Source organism: Apodemus sylvaticus, chromosome 14 (assembly GCF_947179515.1).
Source record: "Apodemus sylvaticus chromosome 14, mApoSyl1.1, whole genome shotgun sequence".
NCBI lineage: Eukaryota > Metazoa > Chordata > Mammalia > Rodentia > Muridae > Apodemus > Apodemus sylvaticus.
In genome coordinates, this window is record NC_067485.1 from 12881397 (window position 1) to 12908993 (window position 27597).

At 44.3% G+C, this 27597-nt stretch overlaps 1 protein-coding gene across 1 annotated transcript in view; it reads right to left on the minus strand.

Annotated features, from left to right (window-relative positions):
- The window catches only part of Faf2 (Fas associated factor family member 2), a 37017-nt gene extending 22942 nt beyond the window's left edge, over positions 1-14075 (minus strand). The window contains exon 1 of the mRNA XM_052156499.1: positions 13967-14075. Within this exon, the coding sequence (XP_052012459.1) occupies positions 13967-14029 (63 nt within the window). The 5' untranslated portion in view covers positions 14030-14075. The remainder of the gene's footprint in view (positions 1-13966) is intronic.
- Between the last annotated feature and the right edge of the window lie 13522 nt (positions 14076-27597).

Sequence of the window (27597 nt, forward strand, 5' to 3'; positions counted from 1 at the left end):
CAAATCTAACAGTTCATATACATATTACATGTCTAAAAATTCCTCACAATCCTTGGCCCTTCAACAAGGTACAAAAGTTGCATCCCTCTCCCCTACCATTCATGAACCTTTCATTCTACAGATGCTTATGTCTGTATATGCTTATGCTCATTATACGAAGATGAGCTCAGGTCATCTCTACTGTCAAGTCTCACTGGCAACCACAGGGACAGAGTGATTACCTCAAACAGACTGATAAGTCAAAACACAGTTTCTTACCTTGATTGTATACTCTATACTCAAGGACAAGATGTTCAACTCTGGAATTTAGTTTTCTTTATGTACAATGTTTAATCTGGATTTAATCTGGACTAGATATCCTTTCCAAATCTTTTGTAATGTGTGTGTGTTGCCTTGCCTGCATTTTGTGCAACACATATGTAACTGTGTCCTCAAAGGCCAGAAGAGGGTGTTGGGTCCCATAAACTGGAGTCATCACGTGGGTGCTGGGAGTTTAACTTGGGTTCTCCTTTTTTAAAAAAAAGATTTATTTATTTTATGTATATGAGTACACTGTAGCTGTCTTCAGACACACCAGAAGAGGGCATCAGATCCCATTACAGATGGTTGTGAGCCACCATGTGGTTGCTGGGAATTGAACTCAGGACCTCTGGAAGAGCAGTCAGTGCTCTTAACTGCTGAGCCATCTCTCCAGCCCAACTCAGGTCCTTTTAGAGATAACGAAGTTCTTTTAACCTCTTAGCCACCTCTCAGTCACCTCTCCAGTCCCTTCCACCTTACTGGTTTTGGGTTTTTCAAGATAGGTTTCTCTGTGTAGCCTTGCCTATCCTAGAACTACCTCTGTAGACCAGGCTGGCTTTGAACTCAAGAGATCTGCCTGCCTCTGCCTCCTGAGATTAAAGGTGTGTAAGCAGTAGCACTGAGCAAATATGTACTGCTGAGCCGTTCACTCACTCACTCACTCACTCACTCACTCACTCACTCACTCACTCACTCACTCAGACTGGGTCTCACTTTGAAGCCTTGGGTGTTCTGGAAATTGCTATGTCAACAGGACTAGGCTTAAACTCCCAGAGACCCACAAGTCTCTGCCTCCCCAGTTTTTTTGAGATAAGTTTCTGAACGTGAGCTCATCTACTGTGCGAGGCTACACCTGTGCTTCGGTTACAGGTCCAACACCCTCCAGTTTTTAATGTGGATTCTGGGGACCCGAACTCAGACCCTCATGCTTATGTCAGAGGCACGTTAACCAACCGAGTCATCTCCTCCTCACCACTACTAATAAACGTTTAAATGTATGAAATGCTATAACACAGTTTCACTGGCCTGGGAGGTTATGTCTGTTATCCCAGCACTCTGACAGAGGAAGATTTCAAGTCTGAGGACAGCCTGGGCTATAAAATGAGAGCCCACATACTTTCCCCCTTCGGCTGAAGCAATAGCTCAATGGTTAGAAGCACTGCTCTTGCAAAGGACAGGAGTTCAGTTTCCAGCACCCACCTAAGGCGGCAATCACCTGTAACCACAGCTTCCAGGAGATTCAGTGCCTCTGTCCTCCATGGACACCTACACTGCATATACACATAATTAAAACCAAAAATAATTTTTAAAACAAGCCAAAAATAGTAGTGCACACCTTTAATCCCAGCACTCTGAAAGCAGAGAGGCAGGTGGACCTGAGGTCAAGGCCAGCATGGTCTACACAGTAAAGTCTTTTTTCAGAAAAGGAAACGATAGCCGGGCAGTGGTGGCGAATGCCTATAGCCCCAGCACTCTGGGGGGCATAAGAAGGCGGGATTTCTGAGTTCGAGGCCAGCCTGGTCTACAGAGTGAGTTCCAAGACAGCCAGGGCTGTACAGAGAAACCCTGTCTCCAAAAAAAAAAAAAAAAAAAAAATCCAAAAAAAAACCCCAAAAAACCAAAAAAGAAAAAAGAAAAGGAAATGATGATGATAATGACGATAAATATTTTATATACATTGTATGTGAGACAGGGTTTTCTGGCCTGGAGAGATGGCTCAGTGGTTAAGAGCACTGACTGCTCTTCCAGAGGTCCTGAGTTCAATTCCCAGCAACCACATGGTGGCTCACAACCATCTGTAATGGGATCCTTAATGGGATCTGATACCTTCTTCTGGTGTGTCTGGAGACAGCTACATATAAAATAAATCTTTTTAAAAGAAAAAAAGAGAGAGACGGGGTTTTCTCTGTGTTGTCCTTCTGATTTCCATAGGACTTTTCTGGTATGTTCTTTCCTGGCTTAGAAAACAACTTTCTTATTCTCTCTCAAACATTCTTAAGTTTTTCTCTGTGAGATCCTCTCCTAAATATGCTTTTGCACCTCTTATACCACATATCTTACTTTTGAAAATAGCCCTAACAAAAAATGTATATAGATTTTGTGAGTGTTTCCAATTCTTAAATATCAAAACAATGCTAGGGTATAGGGATTAGTGGCCCATGCCTTCATCCCAGCACTCATGAGGCAAAGGCAGGCAGATCTCTGAGCCTGTTCTACAAAGGACAGTTTTAGCTACACTTTGAAACCTTGTCACAAATGAATCATCTTTCACAGGGGCTGCCTAAGGCAGTCAGAAAACAGACATTTATTTGTTTATTTATTTTTAGATTTATTTATTTATTATATGTAAGTACACTGTAGCCACTCCAGAAGAGGGCCTCAGATCTCATTACAGATGGTTGTGAGCCACCATGTGGTTGCTGGGATTTGAACTTGGGACCTCTGGAAGAGCAATCAGTGCTCTTAACTTCTGAGCCATCTCTCCAGCCCCGAAAACAGACATTTATATTATAAATGTACAATTTACAATGTAGCAAGTTTACAGTTATGAAGTAAGAAGGGAAACAATTTTATGGTTGGGGTCACTATGAGCAGCTATTCTAAAAGATCAAGGAAGGCTGAGAACCACTGACCTAGATGGACTTCTCGCTTTTCCCCCTCTTTATGAATATGCACATTTTAAAACCTTGCTAGCTACTGCCAAAGGCAGTTTGGAGTCTTCATAAAAACAGTCCCGGTTAACATTGGCTAAAGCTGGCTCCAGGGCAGGTCAAAAGCTACCTTGTTCCCATTCAGAGCCAACATGTACTTTCCAATACCAGGGGGGTGGAGTTCTAGAACAGAGCCCACTGGCTTTGATGCCGCCCGTGTTATCTCAGCAGAAACATGTTTACTACCATGCAACTTAAGAAAAACATGCTGGCTCCCAGTTAAGGGAGCAGTCTGCCGTGGCAGGGACATCACACTGCATCCTTCACTCCTGAACCATTTCTCCAACCCCAGACTATCATTTTTTGTTTTTTAAAGCAATTTTTTTTAGTGTGTGTGGGGTTGAATCCAGGCCCTCACCCAGGCTCCACACATCCCCAGCTTTGCCCGCCAGTGTACCACCTTAGTGTATATTAGGAAATGAATGACTCAGCCTCATGGTGGTGGCATACACCTGTAATCCCAGTACTGCAGAGACAGGTAGATCTCTGAGTCCAAGGCCAGCCTGGTCTACACTGAATTCCTGGACAGCTACGGCTAAACAGAGAGCCTATCTCAAAAAACTAAAAAAGCTAAATTAAACTAAACACTAATCAAAAAACTAAACAACTAGAAAATTAATGACTTTTCCTTTTTCTTATTCTCATTCTCTCTCTGCTCACATATATGTAGGTGTGCATGCCTGCACATGGGTGCATGCATGTGCACTTGCATGCCTGTGGAGCAGGTCACGAGACAACCTCAAGAACCTTTTGTTTTTGAGACATCTCTTACTGGCCTCAAACTTGCCAAGTAGGCTAGGCTGGCTGGCCAGTGAGACTCCACAATGCTGAGATTAGAAGTGTTTCCCCATGCTCAGCTGATTTTTCTTTCTGGGTATGGAACTAAGTTCTTTACCAACCAAGTTATCTTTCCAGCCTCTTCCTCGTTTCTTAGCATTATTCTTTTTCTAAAAGAATTATTTACTTTATGTATGTGAATACTGTTACTCTCTTCAGACACACCAGAAGAGGGCACTGGATCCCATTACAGATGGTTGTGAGCCACCATGTGGTTGCTGGGAATTGAACTCAGGACCTCTGAAGAGCAGTCAGCGATCTAACTGCTAAGCCATCTCTCCAGCCCCTTAGCATTATTTTTTTTTATTAGTTTTATTTCTATTGTGGAAAGTATTTTGGCTATCTTCATTATGTTGAGAAATTTTATGATAAAAATAATACCATCGCCAGGCGGTGGTGACGCACGCCTGTAATCCCAGCACTCTGGGAGGCAGAGGCAGGCGGATTTCTGAGTTCTGAGGCCAGCCAGGGCTATACAGAGAAACCCTGTCTCAAAAAACCCAAATCCACCCCCCGCCCCAAAAAATTACCGTCATGCCCACCACGAGTTAAAAAGACACACTGATTGGAGTACAAAATCAGTGAATGATAAAAGCAAAACCTGCAATTTCCTAGCTGCTTTGCTCTTCAGAGTAACTTGGCTTATAGGCAGAACCACTGACACCTGATGTGACTTGAGACAATGCTGTAGAAACAGCTGCAACTTGAGTCCAGGTGTTTTAACAAATTCCTTGGCTATGGATTGGGAAAGCAGGGCATACTCAGCTGACTTTCCTAAGTGTCTCTCTTTCCACATCTCAAGTGTTTCTATACTAACATACTCAGTAGATAGCTAAGTGCTTTGTGCTCCAATTGGCTTGCTGAGGCTTATATTTTAAGTTATTCCCAGAGTAAAAGTTGGCAAAAAACCAGATAACCTTTGTTCTCCTTTTTTGCTGAGAAAGCAAAACAAAAGAGCTTTGCTTACTCAGGAGAAAATGAAATTTAAAGTTTGTTCAGAAAGTGATGACTTATAACTAGGCCTTGACCTATAACTAAAGCTCTTAGAGAAAACCTTTGTTGTTTACATTTATATCCTGATATCCCAAATTAAATAGCAGCAATTCCCACTTCCTAAGCACCTACACTAGGTAACCAGCACTGTGTGTGTAAAGTCCTCATTTTCAACAATGAGAAACCAAGGAGCCAAAGGTTATCTTGTTTGGCCAATAGCACTTGATAACAGGGAGGCAGGGCTAAGAGTGAAAGCTAGAACAACTTCCAATGTCCAGGCTCTCTTATGAAGCAACTCCTCCTATTATTTAATAAACTCGTGTTCAAAAACAAGCTCCCAATTCTTTTTTTTTTTTTAAAGAAATATTTATTTTATTTGTATGATTACACCGTAGCTGTCTTCAGACACACAAGAAGAGGGCATCAGATCCCATTACAGATAGTTGTGAGTCACCATGTTGTTGCTGGGAACTGAACTCAGGCCCTTAACCGCTGAGCCATCTCTCCAGCCCCCAAGCTCCCAATTCTTAATTCAGAAAATTTAAACATTTACTGAAAATATGGTAATCTGGCTGGGTGGTACTGACATAAGCCTTTAATTCCAGCACAGGCAGAAGCAGGTGGATCTCTGAGTACAAGGCCAGCCATAGCTATATATTAAGATTGTGCCTCAAAAACTAACAACAAAACCACTGTTAATACCACCTCCCATGAAGTTTTATTTATAATCAGAATGGAAATCACTGGTTAGCCCTTTACATGTTAAACTAAGAGCCTTATGCCAACCAAGAGATGGCCATATGTATTTACATTGTGGCTTCTAAAACACTTAGTATTTTACAGAACCCAAAAGTTTCATAGGCAGATATTTTCACCTCCTTTAAGTACTACTTTAAGTACTACTGCAGGCATAGCTCAGAGTATTTGCTTAGCAAGTATGGCATTTCCCCACAAATGAACCCATACCAGTATCTTATCAAGCAATTAAGTAGGTAGACAGTGGGTGACGAACTCTGGTCAGGAGTAAGGGGCACTGGCGTCCTCAGTACTCCCAACCCGGCTTTTCACTCCATTCACTGCGAGCCCTCTTTCTTAGGTTCAGCTTTCTCACTGGTGATGTCCACGAAAAGTGCCTAACATCTTTGGTGCAGAACTTCATGTCGTCTTAGTAGTAGTCTTAACAATGACGAAGAAGATATAAAGCTATCTGTGAAGTGCTGGGAAACGAGCCCGAGTCTGCTTACAGCGTGAAGTACTAAGGTGTACTCTAGCGTCCTGCCATTGCAGGCATTGCGAAAGTGAAAAGCAGACGCACTGTGTCCCCGGCCAGCCTCTAAAGGTGACTCTTCGGCTCAGAATCAACCCAAGAGGCCACCTCACCCCACCCCCGCCTTTCAGCCTCTCCCCTCTGTGAAAATTTGCTTCTATGTTTCAAAATAAGGTTTTAAATAATTAAGTGAAAAAACAAACCATGAATTGGAAAAAGAAACTTTTAAGCTTAACATTAAGTACGCATGTGTTTTGTATGCATGTCTCTCTGTGCACCACTGTCTACATGATGCCCACAAGGGCAGGAAGAGGGTTCCAGATCCCCAGGGACTAGGGTTGTGAACTTATGGAAATTAAACCTGGGGTCTCTGGAAAGCAACAGTGGGTATCAAGCACACCTTCTTGTTGCTGTGAACAAACACCAAGGGAGGACCAAGTGGCTCAGGGTTTTAGGAGACACAGTCCATCATGGCAAAGAAGTCACCCTGCATCTGCGGGCAGGGGCAGGAGAGGAGCTCAGATGCTCAGCTCATCTTCTCTTTACTCAGTCTGGGAGCCCTCTTTCCTTCTTAGTTAAATCTCTCTGGAAAGGGCCTCAAAGACACTGTAACGGCCTGTTTCCTAGGTGACTCCAAATCTAGTTAAAGTGATAATAAAGAACAACATTCACAAGTCCGTTCCTGTCAACTTGATACCCAAACACATTATTTTAAATAACATTCCACCTCAGTCCCCAAAGTTTCATGTTCACCCCTAATGCAAAATGCAGGTGGGGGGCTGGAGAGATGGCAGGGCAGTTAAAACCTTTGACTGCTCTTGTGGAGGCCCAGCACCCACATGGCAGCCCTCAGTCATGTAACTGCAGTTTCAGAGGCTCCACTGCCTGCCTTCTTCTGTCCTCCAAGGACATATCACAGACGGTACACAGGCTACACACAGGCACACACAGGCCACATTGCAGGCACACACAGGCCACACTGCAGGCACAGCCCATACACACAAAGCAGTGTTAGATTACAAAATGAATTTAATTCATGTGTAAAAAGTCCTCCAAATCAGCCAGGAATAGTGGTCCATGCCTTTAATCCAGTACTCGGAAGGCAGAGGCAGGTGGATCTCTGTGAGTTCAAGGCTACCCTGGTCTACAGAGTTCTAGAACAGATGGGGTTATACTGATGGAGAAACCCTGTCTCGAAAAACAAAACAGGTTTCCAAATCTTAGCAGTTTTAACACTGCTCAAAAACCAAGTGTCTAAATTCTATTGTGAGACACTAGGCAATCTCTTAATGTCTATATAATAAAAAGAAAATAAGTAAAAATAAGTTACAAAATTCCAATATTCAATGACACAGGCCAAACACAAGATCCAAACAAATCTGCATCTCTGTGTCTGGGATCTGGGTCTCTTGGTGTGGGCTCCAGGGGGCATAGACATCCTCCCTCTAGTTCTGCAGCTGCAACACACAAAGCAAAGCCCCTCCTGGGCCAGCCCCACTCTTCCTGCAGCCTTCCTTGGCAGATGCCCATGGTACTGCCATCTCTAACATCCTGGGGTCTCTACTGTATCCTCAAAGCTGACTAGGTCTTTAAGTAGTCCAGGCTGTCCTCAAACTTGCTAAGTAGAAGAGGCTGTCCTCATCTTCTTGCCTTGTCTCCCAAGTATGGGGCTCACAGGTATGTGCTTTTCTTTCATTTTTTTTCTTACCCTTTCATCCTATGCCATAGAATAACACAGTATACAGTTTCTTTTTGTTGTTCTTTGCTTTGAGAAAGAATTTCTCTGTGTAGCCTTGGCTGTCCTGGAACCTGCAGAAGCAGACTAGCCTAACTTACTGCTTCCCTTGTGCTGGGATTAAAGGCATGAGACACCACTGCCAGTCTAGTGTCTAGGCCTTTCAAACTCAGACTTCTGGGCCCCCAGAACTGTAAGAAACAAATCTTTGTTCTTTATAAATTTCCCAGCCTTGGGTACTCTGTTGTAGAAGAACACAATGTACCAACAGTGAGGTTGGTCCACAAAGAGACCATGTCACAGAGACAAATGAAAGGATAGCTTGCCCAGAGCAGAAAGTTAGTAACTGGAAAGGGCAGACCTGGCATCTGGGCAGCCTTAGTCCAGAACCAGTCTTCACAGGCACTCACACACTAATGATGTTCAAGTACACACATGCCCCTGTGAGATGTGAGAGAAAGACCCTCTCTTGCTCAATGAGAATGGGAACTATGGCCAAGCTGATCAGCTCAGAGTCCACCAAGGGAGTCGAGTTGCATCACCTTAACAAGCAGACATCCAGGCAGCGGTCCCAGATAAACAGGAACAAGCCCACTGACATTCTTGGATTTTTCTAGCAAAAGCATATTGGGTTTCTTTTTAAGGACAATGCAGCCTTAAACATCTGCCAAACAGGAAGCATATCATCCCTTACCTCAGTTACTTTCCTCAAGGTCAGTTAGTTACCTTGCCTACAACTAACTCAATACCAATTTTCCCCCAGTGACTTGTCCCTCTACAACCTTTTCTTTTTTTTTTTTTTTTTTTTTTTTGGTTTTTTGGTTTTTTGAGACAGGGTTTCTCTGTTTAGCCCTGGCTGTCCTGGAACTCACTCTGTAGACCAGACAGGTCTCAAACTCAGAAATCCGCCTGCCTCTGCCTCCCAAGTGCTGGGATTAAAGGCGTGTGCCAACACTGTCCGGCTGTACAGCCTTTTCAAAGCAGTTAATTTCATATAGACAAACAGATTTCAATATTTTACTCATTCATAATGTTTAATGAGACCACTGCTAGGCTGTACAGCCTTTTCAAAGCAGCACCCACCTCAGGCAGCTCACGACTGCCTGAACTCCAGTTCCAGAGGACCCAACACCCTCCGTGGTTATCTGCACTCATGTTCACATAGCCATGCAAGCATGCAAATCTATACATATTTAGAAATTTTTACAAATTAAGAAAAAGGGTAGTTTGAACACAGGAATTCTGTGAATGAACAATGTCTTCCCTAGAAGGCAGATTAGTTATTCAGTGAACACCATAGGTGCTGAAGAGAGATGGCTCAGTGGTTAAGAGCACTGCCTGTTCTCTCAGAGGACCTGGGTTAGATTCCCAGTACCTACACTGCCACTCCTGTTCCAGGAGACCTGCTGCCCTCTTCTAGCTTCCTTGGGTACCACTCAGGAGGCAGACATGGGATCTCTGAGTTTGTGGCCAGTCAGTGTGACATAGAGACCATGTCTCAAAAACAAAAAACAAAAACAACAACAACAACAACAAAAAAAGGCACACTGTATAAATATATAAAATTTCCAAAGAAAACAATTGTTTTTGTTTTTTATTTTGGAGACATTTGGGCAGTGGTGGTGAACGCCTTTAATCCCAGCACTTGGGAGGTAGAGGCAAGCAGATTTCTGAGTTCCAGGCCAGCCTGGTCTACAGAGTGAGGACAGCCAGGACTATACAGAGAAACCCTGTCTCCAAAAACTAAAAACCAAAAACCAAAAAAAAAAGTAGCAGTATTTTGTGTAGCCCTGACTGTCCTGAAACTCACTCAACAGACCAGACTGGCCTTGAACTCAGATCCGCCTACCTCTGCCTCCCAAATGCTGGGATCAAAGGTATGAGCCACCGCTGCCCAGCTATAGGATTTTTGTTTTTATTTTTGTAAAGGATAATTTAAAAAAAACGAATACTGTCAACCAGACAATACACGGTTCCCATTACACACACACGCACACAATGTAAGAACTCACCCAAAACTATAAAATTCACTAGTAGCTTTCTTATCCAGGATGAGGTGAAGAGAGAAATCAGAAATCAAATAGATCACTGTGGTGTTAAATGGACGAATGAGAATTATCATGTACTCACAACCCCAAACCCCAAAATAACATGACTTTGCTTCTATAGCTCAGAATCCAGGCTAGACCTTAAAGAGAATGGGAGTCATGCCCTACTTGCCACATAAACTTGTTTTCAACCAGAAGGTGCACACTGTCATCTCTATCCCCGAGTGCTAGCTGAGGTGAGTCTGGGCTACTTGGGCTGCCCAGTGAAACCCTGTCATCAACAGACAGGAATGACAAGATGGCTCCGAGGGTGAAGGCGCTTTCTCAGGAGCCCCACAACTCAAGCTCAACGCTCAGAAGGATCAGACCTCCTCTCACAAGCAGGCTTTGACTTTGACGTCTGTGTCATGCCATGTGTGCCCCATACCCTCACACTTTAAGTAATACAACACAACAAATTATTTTATTTTAATTAAATAAGCAGCAGGGGAAACGTCTTATTTCTGTGCAGGCAGAAAGAGATCATTTCCTCCTACGGGGCATGGGCCATCCATTCCTTTCTCTCTGACCATGCCATTCCTGCCATGCTGTTAAACTACCAGCCCAGAGGCAGTGAACCAAAGCATTGGAGAAATCTACATATTTGGACATGTGGGGACACTGATTCTTCTTCCTCTTTAAATCTATATACCTATTATTTTCCAAGAAAATAGCTCAAACAAAATGTCTACATTACTCTACTCAGCTGGTTCCAAAGCAAGCCAGAGCCACGAGAGTTACACACACACATACAAAAGAAGCTTGGAAACATCAAATGGACTGAAACATGCTAAGTATGCCTTGGAGAATTCTAACCCAAAACATGTCACATAAAGAAGCAAACCTCAGATTTCCTCAAACATTTTACTTTTACCAATAGATTTATTTAGATTTTTCAGACAGGGTCTCACCCTGTAACTAGGGTAACCTGGAACTCACCATGCAGCCTAGGCTGTCCTTGAACCTACAGCAATCCTCGGAATTAAACCTCAAGTGCTGACACTGGGATTATAGGCATGACCCACCTTGCCTAGCTCAACTGTAATACATAAGATGTGGACACACACTGAGAACTGACTGGTCACTTTATTCTGACACCCACACAGATTCTAAACACATACCCCATATTGCTGGAGAAAGCCTGGTGTTGCTACTCTGCTGACTGTCTGTGCTTACAGGAGACATCACGGTATTGACAGGTCTCTGGAATCTGGCTTGTTTACCCTCTCACTCCCAGGTCTCTATTTATTACAACAGGCACAGCCACACCCCCTTTCCCATCTCCATATGTGAGCAACTCATTTTCTCAACTTTGAATATTCTCCTGCCCACCATCTGCTGCAATCCTATTCCTCCTTCAAAGCTGCAAGGCATTGTGCTAAGAGCTCAGCCTTTCAGGCCAGAGCTAGACCCACTAGAATTCCACTAATAGTTTCAGAGCCTTAGCAAGCAAGCCAACAAATCTGCTTCCTCACCAGACATCACAGCAGACAAAAAGATCGACCACCATCTGTACTTAAGACAGAGTAGGTAACAAACAGTAACTTCTAAACCATCTTTCTTCCCCCTCAACAGCAACAAGATTTCTCTTCCCTAAACTCCAATAGAAAAGGCAAAGGACGGACAGACACACAGACACAGACAGACATATACACAAAGCTTTCTGGCACTCCCATTATTCATGTTACCTACTCTGGCTTCAACATTAGGATACAAACAAGATGCTTACAAATGAGGATTTGTAAATGTGTGTAAAGCAGTATTTGTGTGAATTATCTGACCTCTCATATCTGTTTTCTTCAGTATAAAAGAATGGCAGTTGGGCGGTGGTGGTGGTGGTGGTGGTGGTGGTGGTGGTGGTGGTGGCTGCAGGCAGTGGCACTCGCCTTTAATCTCAGCACTCGGGAGGCTGAGGCAGGTGGATTTCTGAGTTCAAGGCCAGCCTGGTCTACAGAGTGAGTTCCAGGACAGCCAGGGCTACACAGAGAAACCCTGTCTTGAAAAACAAAACAAAAAAATCAAAATCAAGAATGGCAGTTAACTCTAGTCCCCTACGGAAGTGTAAGGCTATCCTACTTGACAACTGTACGTCAAACAAGGTCCAACAGCAGTCTGATGTTGGCCCCAGGCTTGTTCACAGAACAGAAAAACACAAAATGAGTTTTCTTAATATATTCAACTTTGTAAAACTTGACACAAAGCTAATTCATTTTACTACAGTGTTCTAATCTGCTAGCCACTCTTCTTCTGATGTCCATGGAAAACAAGACCCTTAAGCACTTTATCGAACAAAAACTCCCAGTTACACTATCTCCTCTCACATGTGGCTTACAACTAAGGGGTACAAAGTATAGTCTGACCAAGTTATGCAAAACCCTGAAAGTAACGCTCTACAAAACAGTGAAAGCTGTCTGTTTATTCATTCTTTAATGCTCATCTGCTGTCATCAATTTCTCTATTACCAGCTCTACTCAAATGCCAGCTATGCTTATAATAGTATTTCACCACTCACACGCATCCAACACATTGATTAAACACACACGCACACACAAATGAACTTCTCAGCAGTGACACCCGACTCTTCGGACAGTACAGCAGAGGCAGGGAAGGCTCCGGGAAGCCTATGCTTTAAATGCACACCTCCAACTTACTAGCTGTGCAACCTAAGCAAGCCTTTTTGTTTGGAAAAGGCTGGCCTCAAACTCAGAATCCTCCTGAGTCCCCTGAGATTAGTCTCAGGCCACACCCACTGATGCTACTTCTTACAATTCATACCCATCTATAAGACAGGGCCTGTCACGGTTTGAACGCTATAGGGCTGTGCGTTCAAAAAGCTAACATGCTAAGGGTCCCATCCTCAGGACATCATAAATATTTAGCGGGCGTCACTCTACCTAGCAGTGTCTGGCACTAAGGCTTTTCACAAAACTGCTGAAAAAAATCAATAATTAGCACATTTCCTATTAGGAAATGAGCTCTACTAACTTCAATTTTAAAAAAAGATTATTATTCGCCACAACTGCTTAGGCGCATTTTATTGTTTACAAAGTCTTTTTAAGCCAGGCAGTGGTGGCGCATGCCTGTAATCCCAGCAGTCTGGGAGGCAGAGGCAGGTGGATTTCTGAGTTCGAGGCCAGCCTGGTCTACAGAGTGAGTTCCAGGACAGCCAGGGCTACACAGAGAAACCCTGTCTCGAAAAAACCAAATCCAAAAAACAAAGTCTTTTTAATACCGTGTAACATCCTCAAGGGATAGACATTTTGAAGTTATACATTTAAGAACTAAGGATTTGGCTAATGCCATGGTTACAACCCCGGTGGCATCCTCCAACCAGACCCTCCATCTGGTTAAGTGCTTAGAGCCTTCTCTTTTAAAAACAAAAACAGAAACATCCACTAACAGGCCGAGTCCTGCAAGTTGCCACCCTCCTCAAGCATAGTCAGCAGTTCAGGAGAAAGCCGAAGGTAACAAATCCAGTCAGAAGCCTTCGATGATACTTAATGTTTGTTGCATTGTTTCCTCCTGTGGCGTCCTCCCACTTTTCTAGGGCAGGTGCCAGGGCTGTGTGTGGGCGCTTCCTTTCCCCACTACAACCCCTAACACGAGACCTAGTAACCAAGAGACCCTCAGCAAATGTCTGTGAATAGCACGGGATGGTGGTCGGCGGTCCAAGACCCGCGAGCTGACGCCAACTCTGCGATGGGGATTTTAGTATCACTAGCACATCAACAGTCGCTGGGCGGAGAGGGTCTGGCGGGTTAATCAGGCTGGCAAGGGTTGCGGACAGGCGCCGCTAAGGGAAATTAAGGCAGCTGACCCACTGTGGTCGAGCCTGGCTGGCAGAGGTGGCTGGAAGGCTGCGTACCGACCGAGGCTGGGCGCCGGGGAAATCCGGGCAGTTGGCGTCTGGGGGGGAGGGGGCCGCCTGCGGGTCTGAAAATGGTCCCAACCCCAACCTGAGGATGATTTTGCGCTCCTCTAGGGTCCCACTCCCCATCCCGCGGCGGCCGCTGCTGCACCGAGAACTCGCTGCTACCTGAAACTGCAGCAGCTTCTCGGTCTGCTCCTGAGTTAGATCCTGCTCCTCAGGCGCCGCCATTTTGCCGCCGCCTCTACGCTCCTGACCCGTCCGCACCGTCACCCGCCGGAAGTGATCTCAGGTGTAACCACTTCCGGTCTGAACCGCCGCCAGTAATCAACTGCGTCTGCGCGCGCTAGCTCACGGCCAACCTCCCCGCCCCCTTCCGAATCCCGCCGCCAGAGGGCGACGTTCTCGAGTCTGTGCCGAACAACTCCGGAAACTGCCGATGTAAGTATCTACCAAATATCTAAAATTGATGAAAAGATGACAGATCCCAGGGCGTCAGTGTACCTCCAGTAGCTCGGAAAAGTCCTGCAATTGGCTGCTCCTTGTCCGTTTTTAAATTATCTACGATATTCTTGAAGATTTCTCAGGAAACTAATGCTTTGACGAAATAGCGCCAGTATGATACTTAATCCTTTCGTAAAGTTGGCTGCCTTACTAGGGGAAACAGTGGCAAGGTTTTGTTGTCGCTTGCTGGGAGTGTCTGTAACCCGGTTAATGGTGCTCCCAGACACTCAGCTCTGTACCTGGATGGGATCCTCATCCAACCTTATGCCTAGACCATTAGACCTTCATCCCTTTCACAGATCAAAGATGGATAGTTGGACTAAATCGAGAAGACTTGACTTTAAGTGTATATGATACTGTGCATACGAAAGGTATCCTGGGGCAAGCCACCTAGACTCTGTTACTTTTTGTTGAATGCAATTAACTTCTAACCTGCCCATTCCTCCCTTGCCTTTTCCAGGGCCATAAAGGCACACTTTGGAGGCCAAGGCTTGAAGATCTTGAACTCAAGACCTACCTGCACTACATAATGAGATTGTCTATCAAAACGACAACAATCAAAAGAACAACATCCCCACCTCTGCGTGCAATTTTTTCTTAACCTTTAGAGCCTTCTTAGCCTAATACGGTCCAATAAAAATGCGAGCCACACAAGCAATTTTTAATAGCAGTCACACTAGGGAGAAGTAATGGGAATCTAAATTATTAATTCATTCATTATAGAAATCAGAATAAAGAGTCCTCTCAAAATTAAAATGAGAAATACTATACAATCCAGCTACACCAGACATACCTGTAGTCACATATTTACTGATGCACAATAAATTATAGAATCAGACTAAGGGTCTACCAGTAGATGAGTGGACAAAAATAAAATTCTGTATATACCATGGCATGGTAGCACATACCTTTAATCCCAGTACTCGGTTGGCAAACTCAGGTAGATCCTTGAGTTCCAGGCCAGCCTGGTCTACAGAGCAAGTTTCCAGACAGCCAGGGCTACACAGAGAAACCCAATCTTTTTTTTTTTTTTTTTTTTTTTGAGACAGGGTTTCTCTATGTAGCCCTAACTGTCCTGGAGCTCACTCTGTAGACCAGGCTGGTCCTGAACTCAGAAATCCGCCTGCCTCTGCCTCCCAGAGATCTGGGATTACAGGCGTGCACCACCACCACACAGCTGAAACCCAATCTCAAAAACAAAACAAGGGGGCTGGAGAGATGGCTCAGCAGTTAAGAGCACTGAGTGCTCTTCCAGAGGTCCTGAGTTCAATTCCCAGCAATCACATGGTAGCTCACAAACATCTGTAATGGGATCTGAAGTCCTCTTCTGAAGACAGCTACAGTACACTCATATACATAAAATAAATAAATCATTAAAAAACAAAACAAAAAACAAAATTCTGGCATTGGAGAGATGGCTCAGTCATTCAGAGCACTGTCTGATCTTCCAGAGGACCTGTGTTCAATTCCCAGCACCAACATGGCTGCTCAAAGCCTTAACTCCCATAGCAGGCATATATACATGCAGGGAAAATACCAATGCACATAAAATAAAACAGTTTAAATCCTGTATATCTACACAATAGAATTTTATTCAGCTATAAAGAAGAATGCAGTTGGGCTGGAGAGATGGCTCAGCGGTTAAGAGCACTGACTGCTCTTCCGAAGGTCCTGAGTTCAATTCCCAGCAACCACATGGTTGCTCACAACTATATGTAATGAGATCTGATGCCCTCTTCTGATGTGTTTGAAGACATCTACAGTGTACTTAACTATAATAAATAAATAAATATTATTTTTAAAAGAAGAATGCAGTTATGCTATTTACAAGGAGATGGATGGGTCTGAAGACTATTAGGTTAGGTGAAGTAAGCCATTTTTGCCAAGTGTCACATGTTTTCTGACATACATAGAGTCTAAAGCTGGAAGGAAAGCGAGGATTATCAGGGATGAAGAGCAAAGTGGGGTAAGGAAAGGCAAAAGGAAGGATAATGAGATGATCAAGCTCTACTTATATACATAGGTGGAAATATTCTTTACTTTGTGTAATTAATACAGTGCTAATAACAACCCCAAGGGAAGGGCTAGGAAGATGGCTCAGTTGCTTAACTGTGTACCAGGCTCACACAAGGACCCGAGTTCAGGTCTCCAGCACACACTCAAAGCCTGGCCCTGCAGTACTGACCTACAAGCCCCACAGTGAGAGGCAGAGACGAATGAATGCCTGGAACTCATGGTCCAGCTGCTCTAGCGAAGCTGATAAGCTCCAGATTCAGGGAAAGGATCTCGCCCCAGAATGAGGCGGTGGAAGGGCACTCGCCACTCCTGCGGAGGACCTGCCTGGTTCTCGGCTCTTACATCAGACGACTCATAAAGCCTGTAACTCCAGTCTCAGGAGACCGGCTGCCCTCTGGCCTGCTGCTGCTTGCTGCCTTTCCTCCCCGCCCTGCCCTGACAGACTCTTAACTCTCTGAAGACAGAAGCCAAAAATTCAACTCTCCCTCCTGTAAGTTCTCTTGGTCACGGTGTCTCATCTCAGCAGTGAGAAAGTAACCAGTGCTTACTTGTTAATTGTGGTCTTCTATAGCTATTAGGAATTCACCCAAGAAATACTTATTCAATGTTTGCTTCGAGGACAGATGTCATCAAAGGTAAACAGTCTATAGCCATTTTTCCTCTAAAAATACACACGTTACAAAGAAAATGCTCCCACAGGACTGTGACAGGGCTCATATCAGAAGGTGTCTGAAAGTTCAGAATAACCTCTACGGTACTGGTGAGTGGATTCGCAGATACCAGGCCGTATTGCCATGACTACACATGTCACCCTTGTAGGGGTTGACCCTGGGCCAACCCATAAAGAGGCTCTGTCAAAAGGCCTTCATTCCAACGCATACCTGCATAACCTGCATACGTTGTTTCTATGGTTACTGAGGTGGACCAGCCAATGTGGCCCACTTTTCCTTCATAGGCAGAAATCACCAGTCTAGTGTTAGCCTTCTTTGTGCCTGAGACTGAAACCATTTGCTCAAAGTTATTTCTGCGGTGACCACCAGCTGCAGCCTTCTGAGCTTCAGATGACTTCTAACATGAAGAAGATACTGGGCTGATACGGCACACGACTGTTTAGCTCACTCCACAAGGAAGAGAAGCCCCATGATTTCCTTTGACTCAGTTCTACACAGCACACTCTTTATCAAGTTACACAGAGAATGGACAACTAGGCCAGGCAGGGTATAAAAACCCTGATATCCAGAGGATACCTAAGAGTACTAGTAACTCCTTTACCCTTACAGGCACAGACTTTTGTACAAAGTTTTCAACACCATTGTTGGGTATTATACAGTCTTAGCAGACCATAATACTCTCGAGAATGTTACAGCTGTGCTGCCTTTCCCCTCATTCTTTAGGTGCACCAGTGTCTTCTAGATGCTTCTCTGAACGTGTGAAGCAGGGTTAGTTAGCATGATCGTCTATGCAATGAAATCTCTTTACAGAAGTGAACAGAGGGAGAAAGCATGGTCCTGAACCACCGTCCATGACACACAGAGAGCCTGTCAGGTGAGCTTAGAGGAGCTCTGCGAACCACTGGGGACAGTTAGTAACTGTTAGTGCAGAACTGGAGAGATGGCTCAGCAGTTAAGAGCACTGACTTAACCAGCAACCATATGGTGGCTCACAACCATCTGTAATGGGATCCAACGCCCTCTTCTGGTGTGTCTGAGGACTTACATACATATAATAAATAAATCTTTAAAGAAAATGAATGCAATTGGTTCTAGGATGGAGGAGCTATGTAAATACTAACTTGCTTTGTGGTTAAAAGGACATATACTCTTGCAGAGGACCTGAATTTCTTTCTTTCTTTCTTTCTTTCTTTTTTTTTTTTTTTGAGGACCTGAGTTTCATTCCTGGAACCTGCATGGTAGCTCACAATCAGGGACCTGACATCCACGTCTGGCATCTGTGGCTGCCAGACGCACATGTGGTGCACATATATACTTGCAGGCAAATACTCATGCATGTAAAAAAAATAGTAAATAAAATCTATTAAAAGAAAAAAATTAAAAGGCCTGGAGGTAGGGGCACACACTTTTACTCCCAGCACTCGGGAGGCAGAGGCAGGTGGATCTCTAAGCTTGAGGCCAGCCTGGTCTATGAATTGAGAACCAGGACAGCCAGGGCTAAACAAAGAAATCTGTCTCAAAATTAATAATAATAATAATAATAATAATAAACAACCGAAAAATGGGCCAGGAAGGTCTAATGAAGATAAAGACTCCATCACTTATAACAGCCATTTGTATCAGAAGCGTGACAGTGAGCACAGCAGGTTGTGGGATTGCCTTATTTAGAGCTCTCAGATCCACAGTCATTCTCTAGGTCTGGGCTGTGACAATAATACCCACCCTTTCTGAGTCATTTATGGTGACTATTGTTCTGTCATAGCCCCGGGCAGTACTGTTTCACGTGCATGAAGTAAACCAAGGGGAAGGAGACCAGGAAAGCCTCAAGTTCCAGACCATTTTGCCCTTTTATACTGTGCAATTCTTGGAATTCTTGGAATTGCACAGTATAAAAGGGGCAAAAGAATACCCAATCACCTCTGGTTTTGTACTTTGCTTCCATTGTCAATTTGACACAGCCCAGAGTCACTTAAAAAAAAAAACAAAAAACTGGTATCTCTACTGAGGGATTGCCCAGATCAGATTGGCCTGTGGTTAAGTCCAGGGGAAACAGTATTTATTTATTTATTTATTTATTTATTTATTTATTTATTTATTATATGTAAGTACACTGTAGCTGTCTTCAGACATACCAGAAGGAGGTGTCAGATCTCAGTACAGATGGTTGTGAGCCACCATGTGGGTGCTGGGATTTGAACTCAGGACCTTTGGAAGAGCAATCAGTGCTCTTAACCACTGAGCCATCTCTCCAACTCAAACAGTCTTGGTAGGTGTATTAGTCCAGGTTCTCTAGAGTCACAGAACTATGGGCAGTTTCTATATAGTAAGGGAATTTGTCGATGACTTACAGCCTATAGTCCAACTCTCCAACAATGGTCAGCAGCAGCTGTGGATGGAAGTCCAAGGATCTAGCAGTTGCTCAGTCCCACGAGGCAAGCAGGCAAGGAAGAGTGAGTGAGTTTTCCTTCTTCCAATGTCCTTATGTAGGTCTCAGGCAGAGGGTGTGGCCCAGATTAAAGGCGTAGATTAAAGGCGTGTGCCACCTCGCCTTTAATCCCAGGTGGTCTTGAACCCGGAGATCTCCCTGCCTTAATCTTCTGGAATTCATAGCCACTATGCTTCAAGATCTCCATGCCAAGATCCAGGTCAGAAACTTACATCTCTGAGCCTCCAGATTAGGATCATAGGTGAGCCTTCCAATTCTTGATTGTAGTTCATTCCAGATATAGTCAAGTTGACAACTAGGAACAGCCACTACAGTAGGTAAAGGATATAAGAGGGCCCAGCCCACTGTGGTCAGTCATGAGCTGTATAAGAAAGCCAACCAGCCAGCAGTGTTCGTCCTTCAAGATCCCCCTCAAATTCCTGCCCAGACTTCCCTGAATCATGGATCAGAACCTGTGAGCTGAAGGAAATCCGTTTGACAGAAGCCATCCAGAGAAAGCTAAGGCAAGCAAGTGGGTTTTCTGGAGATGGCCCGCCACTTTACAAGACTGGGATGGGTGAGCTCTCAGATACAAGGTCACCAGAGACTTCCTCCTTTTTACTCCTTGCTGCTGATATGCCTTTTCTGTAACTATTACATAGCCTAATGATTCCTAGGCATCTGACCACCCTATTGAACACATTTCCTGCAGGTCTACAAGAAGATGTAAGCTCATGTGGTAATGCTGGATGGACAAATTGATGGTTTCACAATTTCTGATAATGATTTTATAGAACTCTTAAATTGATACAAATGATCTCAAGCCCCCTATAGAACAAAGCTACAAACAGAGCTCTATAAACCTTCACACGTCACAGGCTAATTGTACTAGGATAAGAAAGCAGACTTGGGCTGGACAGGGTAGCTCACATCTTTAATCCTAGCACTTGGGAGGCAGAGGTAGGCAGATTTCTGAATACCAGGACAGCCTGGTCTACAGAGTGAGTTCCAGGACGGCTAGAACTAGAGAAACCCTGTCTTGAAAAAACAAACAAATAAACAAACAAACAAACAACAGGCTTGGTCCCCGTTTGTGATAAGGGAAAACACTCTTCTAGGTCAGGCAAGCCACAGGTGTGCACTGTGACAAAGCGAGGCCATAGGAGACACTGCTTTGAACTTACCATGGACATCCTTCTGTAACTCTCGCTTGGTGTAACATCTTATCTGTGAGAAATTTTATAAAGAGAAGGAATAAATTGCCAGAGAGAAAAAAATACAGTGTAGCTTTTGGGGGCTCTGCTACATCCACGGAAGGTATGTATGTATATGTCTGTCTATATGTATGTGCATACATACATATATAGGCATATGTGTATGTATATAAGCATGCATGAACACTTGTTAAATTGGTGAGATAGGAGGTCAGGCCCGGCCAAAGTGTGTGTGCTTGAATTTTCTCCCCTCCCACCTTTTTCTTTTCTTTCTGGCTCATGAAGAGTTCAAGTCTCTCACCTGGCCAGCGAGGGGCCCTTGATCCAGAGAGAAACTAAGCCTTTTTCTTAAATTCCTTGATGCCACCAGTGGGAATCAAAGTACCAGAAGCCAGGGGCTTTTGGTCAAGGAATAGCAAAGAGTTAAAATCAGAATTGCCAAAGATGACCACCCACTCATGGATGCCTGCCTCAGTCTACTTTGATGCTGGGCTGGTCACCGGAACCCTTTCCACCTCTAAGTTGCTTTCGGCCATGGTGTTTGTTACAGCGTCTACTGTCTAGTCATCCTGGATATAAACCTTTTATCTGCAAGTTATTCACGTCCTTAACCACTAGGAGGCGTTCACCTACACTGTGTGGGATGAATTAGTTTATGTCGGATGTTTGCTCTCAGTGGAATCACTCCATTCACAGGCTTTGGGCATAGCTTCTTTCACTCACCGTGATGCCTTTAAAACTCTATTATGTTGAAGCACATGTCATACTTTTTGTATGACTGAAGAGAGTTGTACTTTACAGAGTGACAGCAGTTTTCACTCATCAATCAGCTAACGGACATTTGAATTGTTCATATCTAGATTATCTTGTTGTATTGTGTTTGTTTGGCTTTTTTTTCTTTTCTGAGACAGGGTCTTTGCTATTATAAACTAACCTACCTCCAAGCTCCTGATCCTGCTGCCTCAGACCTCAAAGATTCAGATACTACCATGCCTTGCTTATTGTCGACTGTCATTAATAACTGTGCTGTGTTTAATCCCAGCACTTGGGAGGCAGAGGCAGGCGGATTTCTGAGTTCGAGGCCAGCCTGGTCTACAGAGTGAGTTCCAAGATAGCCAGGGCTATACAGAGAAACCCTGTCTCAAAAAAAACAAAAACAAAACCAAAAAAAAAAAAACAACAAATCCAAAAAACCAAATAATAATAATAATAAGATAACCCCACTGTGAATATTTGTATAGAAACTTTGTTTTGAATAGCTGTTTTGATTCTTATGTATACAGACCCAGGATTCAAGTTGCTGGGTCATCCTGTAATTCTATTTTTAACTTTTTGAAGAAACAGCAGCTACATTTTTACATTCTACAGTCTGTAGTGGATCCAAGTTTTCAGTGACCTTGTTAACACTTCTCCCTTTGAGAAAAAAAAGTATGTGCTATCTTGAGAGTGTGAAGTGAGGCTTGGATTTGCATTTCTGTGGTGACTAATGTTGCCCTTCATGTGACTATTAGCCATTGGTACATTTTCATTTGTTTTTAAGAACAAAGTCACACAATACAGTCCAAGGTGATCTTCAATTTGTTCCCACACTGCCTTTGATCTTGGTGCTGGGATTATAGCTGTGGACTATTTTTTTTTTTTTGAGACAGGGTTTTTCTGTGTAGCCCTGGCTGTCCTGGAACTCACTCTGTAGACCAGGCTGGCTTCAAACTCAGAAATCCACCTGCCTCTGCCTCCCGAGTGCTGGGATTACAGGCGTGTGCCACCACCGCCCGGCTAGCTATGGACTTCTATACCCACCTCATTTTTTTTTCCAGACAGAATCTTGATATGTTAGATGCTCTTGTCCTCGTACAATCAAACAATCCTCCTGCTTCAGACTTTTGGGTCACAGGCACTATAGATTATGACAGCTCACTTAGATGCTTACTTATTACTATTTTGTATTTTGGTGATAGTGGGAATCAAATTCAGGGTCTTGAACAAACAAGTGTTGACTATTGAACTATACTCCTAACATTTCCCTCAAACCTCTCACAAAACTGAGGAATAAAGAACATCCCTACAGCCGGAGAGATGGCTCAGTGGTTAAGAACACTGACTGCTCTTCCAGAGGTCCTGAGTTCATTTCCCAGCAACCACATGGTGGCTCACAACCATCTGTAATGGGGTCTGATGCCTTCTTCTGGTGTGTCTGAAGACAGTAACAGTGTATTCATATATATATATAATAAGTCAAATCTTAATTAAAAAAAAAGAACATTCCCTACTTAACTCACTCCATGTGCTCAGTAGTGCGAGGATATAAAAACCAAATACAGAGCAAAAAATAATAAAACTGAGCCCAGTGTGGCAGGCGGCACACATCTTTAATCCCAGCACCCTGGAGGCAAAGGAAGGCAGATCTCTGTGAGTTTAGGGTCTGGTCTACAAAGTTTCAGAACAGTCAGGGATACATGGAGAAACCTGTCTCAAAAAGAAAAAAAAAAAACACCCAAAAAAGTAAACCAACTAACCAAATTCAGCAGTACAACAAACGGATTATACACAGGAAACAGGTGGGTATTATTCCTGGTCAAGGATGGCCCAACATAAAAAAAAATCAATCAAGACAGTGGGTGAAGCGGTGCAGTCAGAAGCCTGAGGCAGGAGGAGCTGAAGCCAGGCTGGACCTCATGGTGAACACCAGCCGTGTGTGTGTGTGTGTGTGTGTGTGTGTGTGTGTGTGTGTGTGTGAGAGAGAGAGAGAGAGAGAGAGAGAGAGAGAGAGAGAGAGAGGCAGGCAATGAGGGTTGGAGGATTTGAGGATATGTCTTGTCCTGACCTGGATGCTCCTCTCTGTCCCTCCGCCTCCTGACCACCACCCTGACGTGACCTTCTGCCTGATGCTCTGCCTACTATGCACAGGCCGGAAAGCAGTGGAGTCCTGGACTGAAACCACAAGCCAAAGCATCTTTTTAAGTTGTTTTCTGAGTGTTTTGTCACAGTGACAAAAAGTGGTAGTGGGGGGCGGAGAGAGAGAGAGAGAGAGAGAGAGAGAGAGAGAGAGAAAGAGAAAGAGAGAGAGGTGAAGATTTATACAGCGACAACCAGAAATAACTGTTGAGGAAAAACTCAGTGAGTGACCCTGCTTCAAAGGTTAGATGACAAGTGACTTAGGACACTGGCCTCTTCTGGCCTGTGAACACACACACACAAATGATAGGTTAAAATTTGGGGGGGGGGGCACGCTGGAAAGATGGCTCAGTGGCTAAGAGCACTGACTGCTCTTCAGAAGGTCCTGAATTCAATTCCCAGCAACCACATGGTGGCTCACAACCATCCGTAAGGAGATCTGACTCCCTCTTCTGGAGTGTCTGAAGACTGTTACAGTGAACTTATATATAATAAATAAATCTTTAAAAAATTTTTGGCAGGGGAGGTCTGGAGAGATGGCTCAGTGGTTAAGAGCACCAACGGCTTCCAGAGGTCCTGAGTTCACTTTCCAGCAACCACATGGTAACTCACAACCATCTGTAATGGGATCCGATGCCCTCTTCTGGTGTGTCTGAAGAAAGCAACGGTGTACTCATATTCATAAAATAAATAAAATAAATAAATAAATCTTTTAAAAATGTTAAAATTTGTGGGGGGGGATGGACTTCACAGCTGTCAGTAACTCCAATTCCAGGGTATCTGGCACCTTCACACACACACACATCCATGAGGCAAAACACTAATGCACATACAACAAATCTTTAAATTAAGATTTATTAATCTTAATTAATAAATCTAAGAAATTATTTATGTGTGTGTGTGCTGGTCTATATGTGTACCATATGCATGCAATGCCCACGGAGACCAGAGAAATGACATTAGATCTCCTGAAATTAGAGCCGTGAGCCACCTGATGCGGATGCTGGGAGCTGATCCTGGGTCATCTGAGAAAGCAGTGAGTGCTCTTAACTGCTGAGCCATCTCTCCAGCCCAAAGACAGGGGGCTCTTTTAAAAATGAAAATGGCAGGGATGAGCTGTTGAAGAAAGCACTCCCCAGTAACAGAAAGCAGAGCACTGGTGTCCTGGGAGTGGGCTGAAGCAGAAGCCCACTGAGAAAGGGCACAAGCAGTCTTCCAGGCGATGGTGCGCCTCCTTTCCTCACTGAGCTAGTCGTTATGCTCAGGGCACAGAGCTTCTGTGGTGCTAGAAGGTGCTGCTCAGGCTGTTGCGGTGGAAAAGACAACAGTCTCCCTGTAGGCATCTTTCATGCTATAATGTCAACCTTCCAGGCATCCCACTGTGGCTGGAAAGATAGTAGTTAAGAGAGCATGCTAGGCTTGCAGGAGCCCTGAGGTCAGTTCTCAGCATCCTGTTGACAGCTCGCACCCTCCTGTAACTCTAGCTACAATGTATCTTACATAGTATCTTATACCTCTGGCCCCTGTAGGTACTTGCACATATATGCACTTACCCACACAAACACATAATTTAAAAATAATTTAAAATAAATTAAAAGCATGCATGAAGCAGAATCAGATGACTCTCTGTGAGTTTGAGGCCAACCTGGTCTACACAGCAGGCTCAAGTCCAGCCAGCGCTGAGTGAGACCCTTCTGACTTAAGTTCTCACTGGTGAAGTTGTGGCATGAACATTATAGGAGTAAACAATTGATTCTGGATTGGACTTGAGGCTGCACCACAGTCCAGGAGTCACTGTATGATAATTCTAGAACGTTGTTTTCTTTAAAAAAAAATACACATTTTTTTTTAGATTATTCTGGTTGTTAGTATTCTTTTTTTTTTTTAAAGATTTATTTATTTATTATATGTAAGTACACTGTAGCTGTTTTCAGACACCGGAAGAGGGCCTCAGATCTCTTTTCGGGTGGTTGGGAGCCACCATGTGGTTGCTGGGACCCGAACTCATGACCTTTGGAAGAGCAGTCGGTGCTCTTACCCACTGAGCCATCTCTCCAGCCCAAATATACATATTTTAAGAATATGTTTTCATTTTAATCCCAGGTGTGGGGATATGGGTCTGCTTCGGACTGTCCACCGTAGCTGACTATGATTTGCCTGGTGCTCTAGCAGAGGCATGGTTTTGCCAGCTGCAGATAGTTTGCACAGTCGTGTGATGTTGGGAGTCCTGGGACCTTTTCAGAGATTATATAAATGCAAGCGCCCCAATACTGGTTGGTTAGGTAGGTTGGTTGCAGTTTGTGCTCAAAGAAGAAACAAGAACAAAGAGATTAAATTCAGATCTCCTTCCCGCTTCCTCTATAAGGGCTCGATATAGGGGCTGAAGCAAGGATGGGGGATAAAGGGTGGAAGAAGAAGAACCCACAAAGTAGCAAAGACCAGCCATACTTCATTCCCTGTAGTATAAACTAGACACCTGACCAGAGAGGGATTTTACTACTGTTGCCTTCTAAATATTTATATTTATAACCATGAGTTAGTGTTGCTCTAACCTTTGGCCAGAGAATCTTCCCTCTGCAGTGGTTAGCTGTTGGTGCAGACTTATAACTACTCAAAGTGCTGAGAATTTTAAGTGGCTGTTAAGTGACTTGCCCCAATGGGATGCCTGTGTCAACATCACCAGCCAAGGGCCAGGGAACAATGCGGAAGAGGAGGAGGGAGGAGTGTAAGACCCAGAGGATAAGGGTGCATGCTGGGAAGTGCTGTTCATCAACTGAGCCAACCAGGAACTCACTGCGAACTCATTGCGGCTATGAGGGCCTGCACATGATCATCCCTTCAGGCAGTGTTAATTGAGCTCAGGTGGTTATTAACATAAAAACGGAGAGAATATAAGGGGCAGGGAGTGGAACTGTTGGGGAGGGAATATCTGGAAATCGTGAAATATGCAATGGGGCAGCATATGATCAAAATGCATTACTTGTATGTATAAAATTGTCAATGAATAAAGAGAAGTACGTGCCTGGCCTTGGTGGTGCATGCTTTTAATCCCAGCACCCCAGAGACAGAGGCACAGGGATCTCCATGAATTTGAGGCCGACCTTATCTACAGAATGAGCTCCAGGAATAGCCAGGGGTACATGCAGAAACCCTGTCTTGAAAAACAAAGACACGGGGCTCAGTGGTTAAGAGCACTGACTGCTCTTCCAGAAACCCTGAGTTCAATTCACAGCACGCACCCACATGGTGGCTCACAACCATCTGTAATGGGATCCGATGTCCTCTCCTGGTCTGAAGACAGCTACAGTGTACTCATATACACAAAACAAATAAATCTTAAAAAGAAAAAAAAGACACAACTAATAAAAGATACTCCATTTTTGAAAAAAGGTCACTAGTTTGAAGCCGGCCTCACCTATACAAGAATTCGAGGTCAGATAGGCTAAATTAAAAAGAAAAAAAAAGCGAAAATGATTGCAATGAGTTTGAGGAATGGCATACAATCTGCTGTCTCAATACATATATTAATTACCAAAGAAAACGACAACTTTACTGTGGAGAAAGACGGTCCAACTGTACTGAGTATAAACGTGAATAATCAATATGGGACACATTGACCTCCTGTTCTAAGAATTCCGCGTCGCTTTAATCTGAATAACTAAGGAAAGAGCTCAAATCGAGAGGCAACACAATCGGCCAGTTGCTTTCATGAACATCAATGTCACCAGACACAGAGAAAGAGGAACCGTCTCTGATTTCAGGGGATCGTCACACAGATAGGGCGGCGGGATGCTGGGTGCAGTCCTGGGCCGAGAGAACAAGGCTCTGCTGCGCGCACGGTGAGGGCGCTCAAGCCTTTCCCAGCCTCAACGCCCTTCTCCCACGCAGGAAGAAGACGCTCGTATCACGCAGCCCATAAAATCGGCTTTGGGAGAAACTTTTAGGCGAATGGACCCGGCGCCAGGCCCGCGCGGCTTGCACGCTCAGGAGCTGAAGGTGGGCTGCGGGGGCTCGAACCGAGGGCGGGGCGACCACCGGGCCCCGTGGGCCCCGCCCTCGGCCGCTGACGTCACC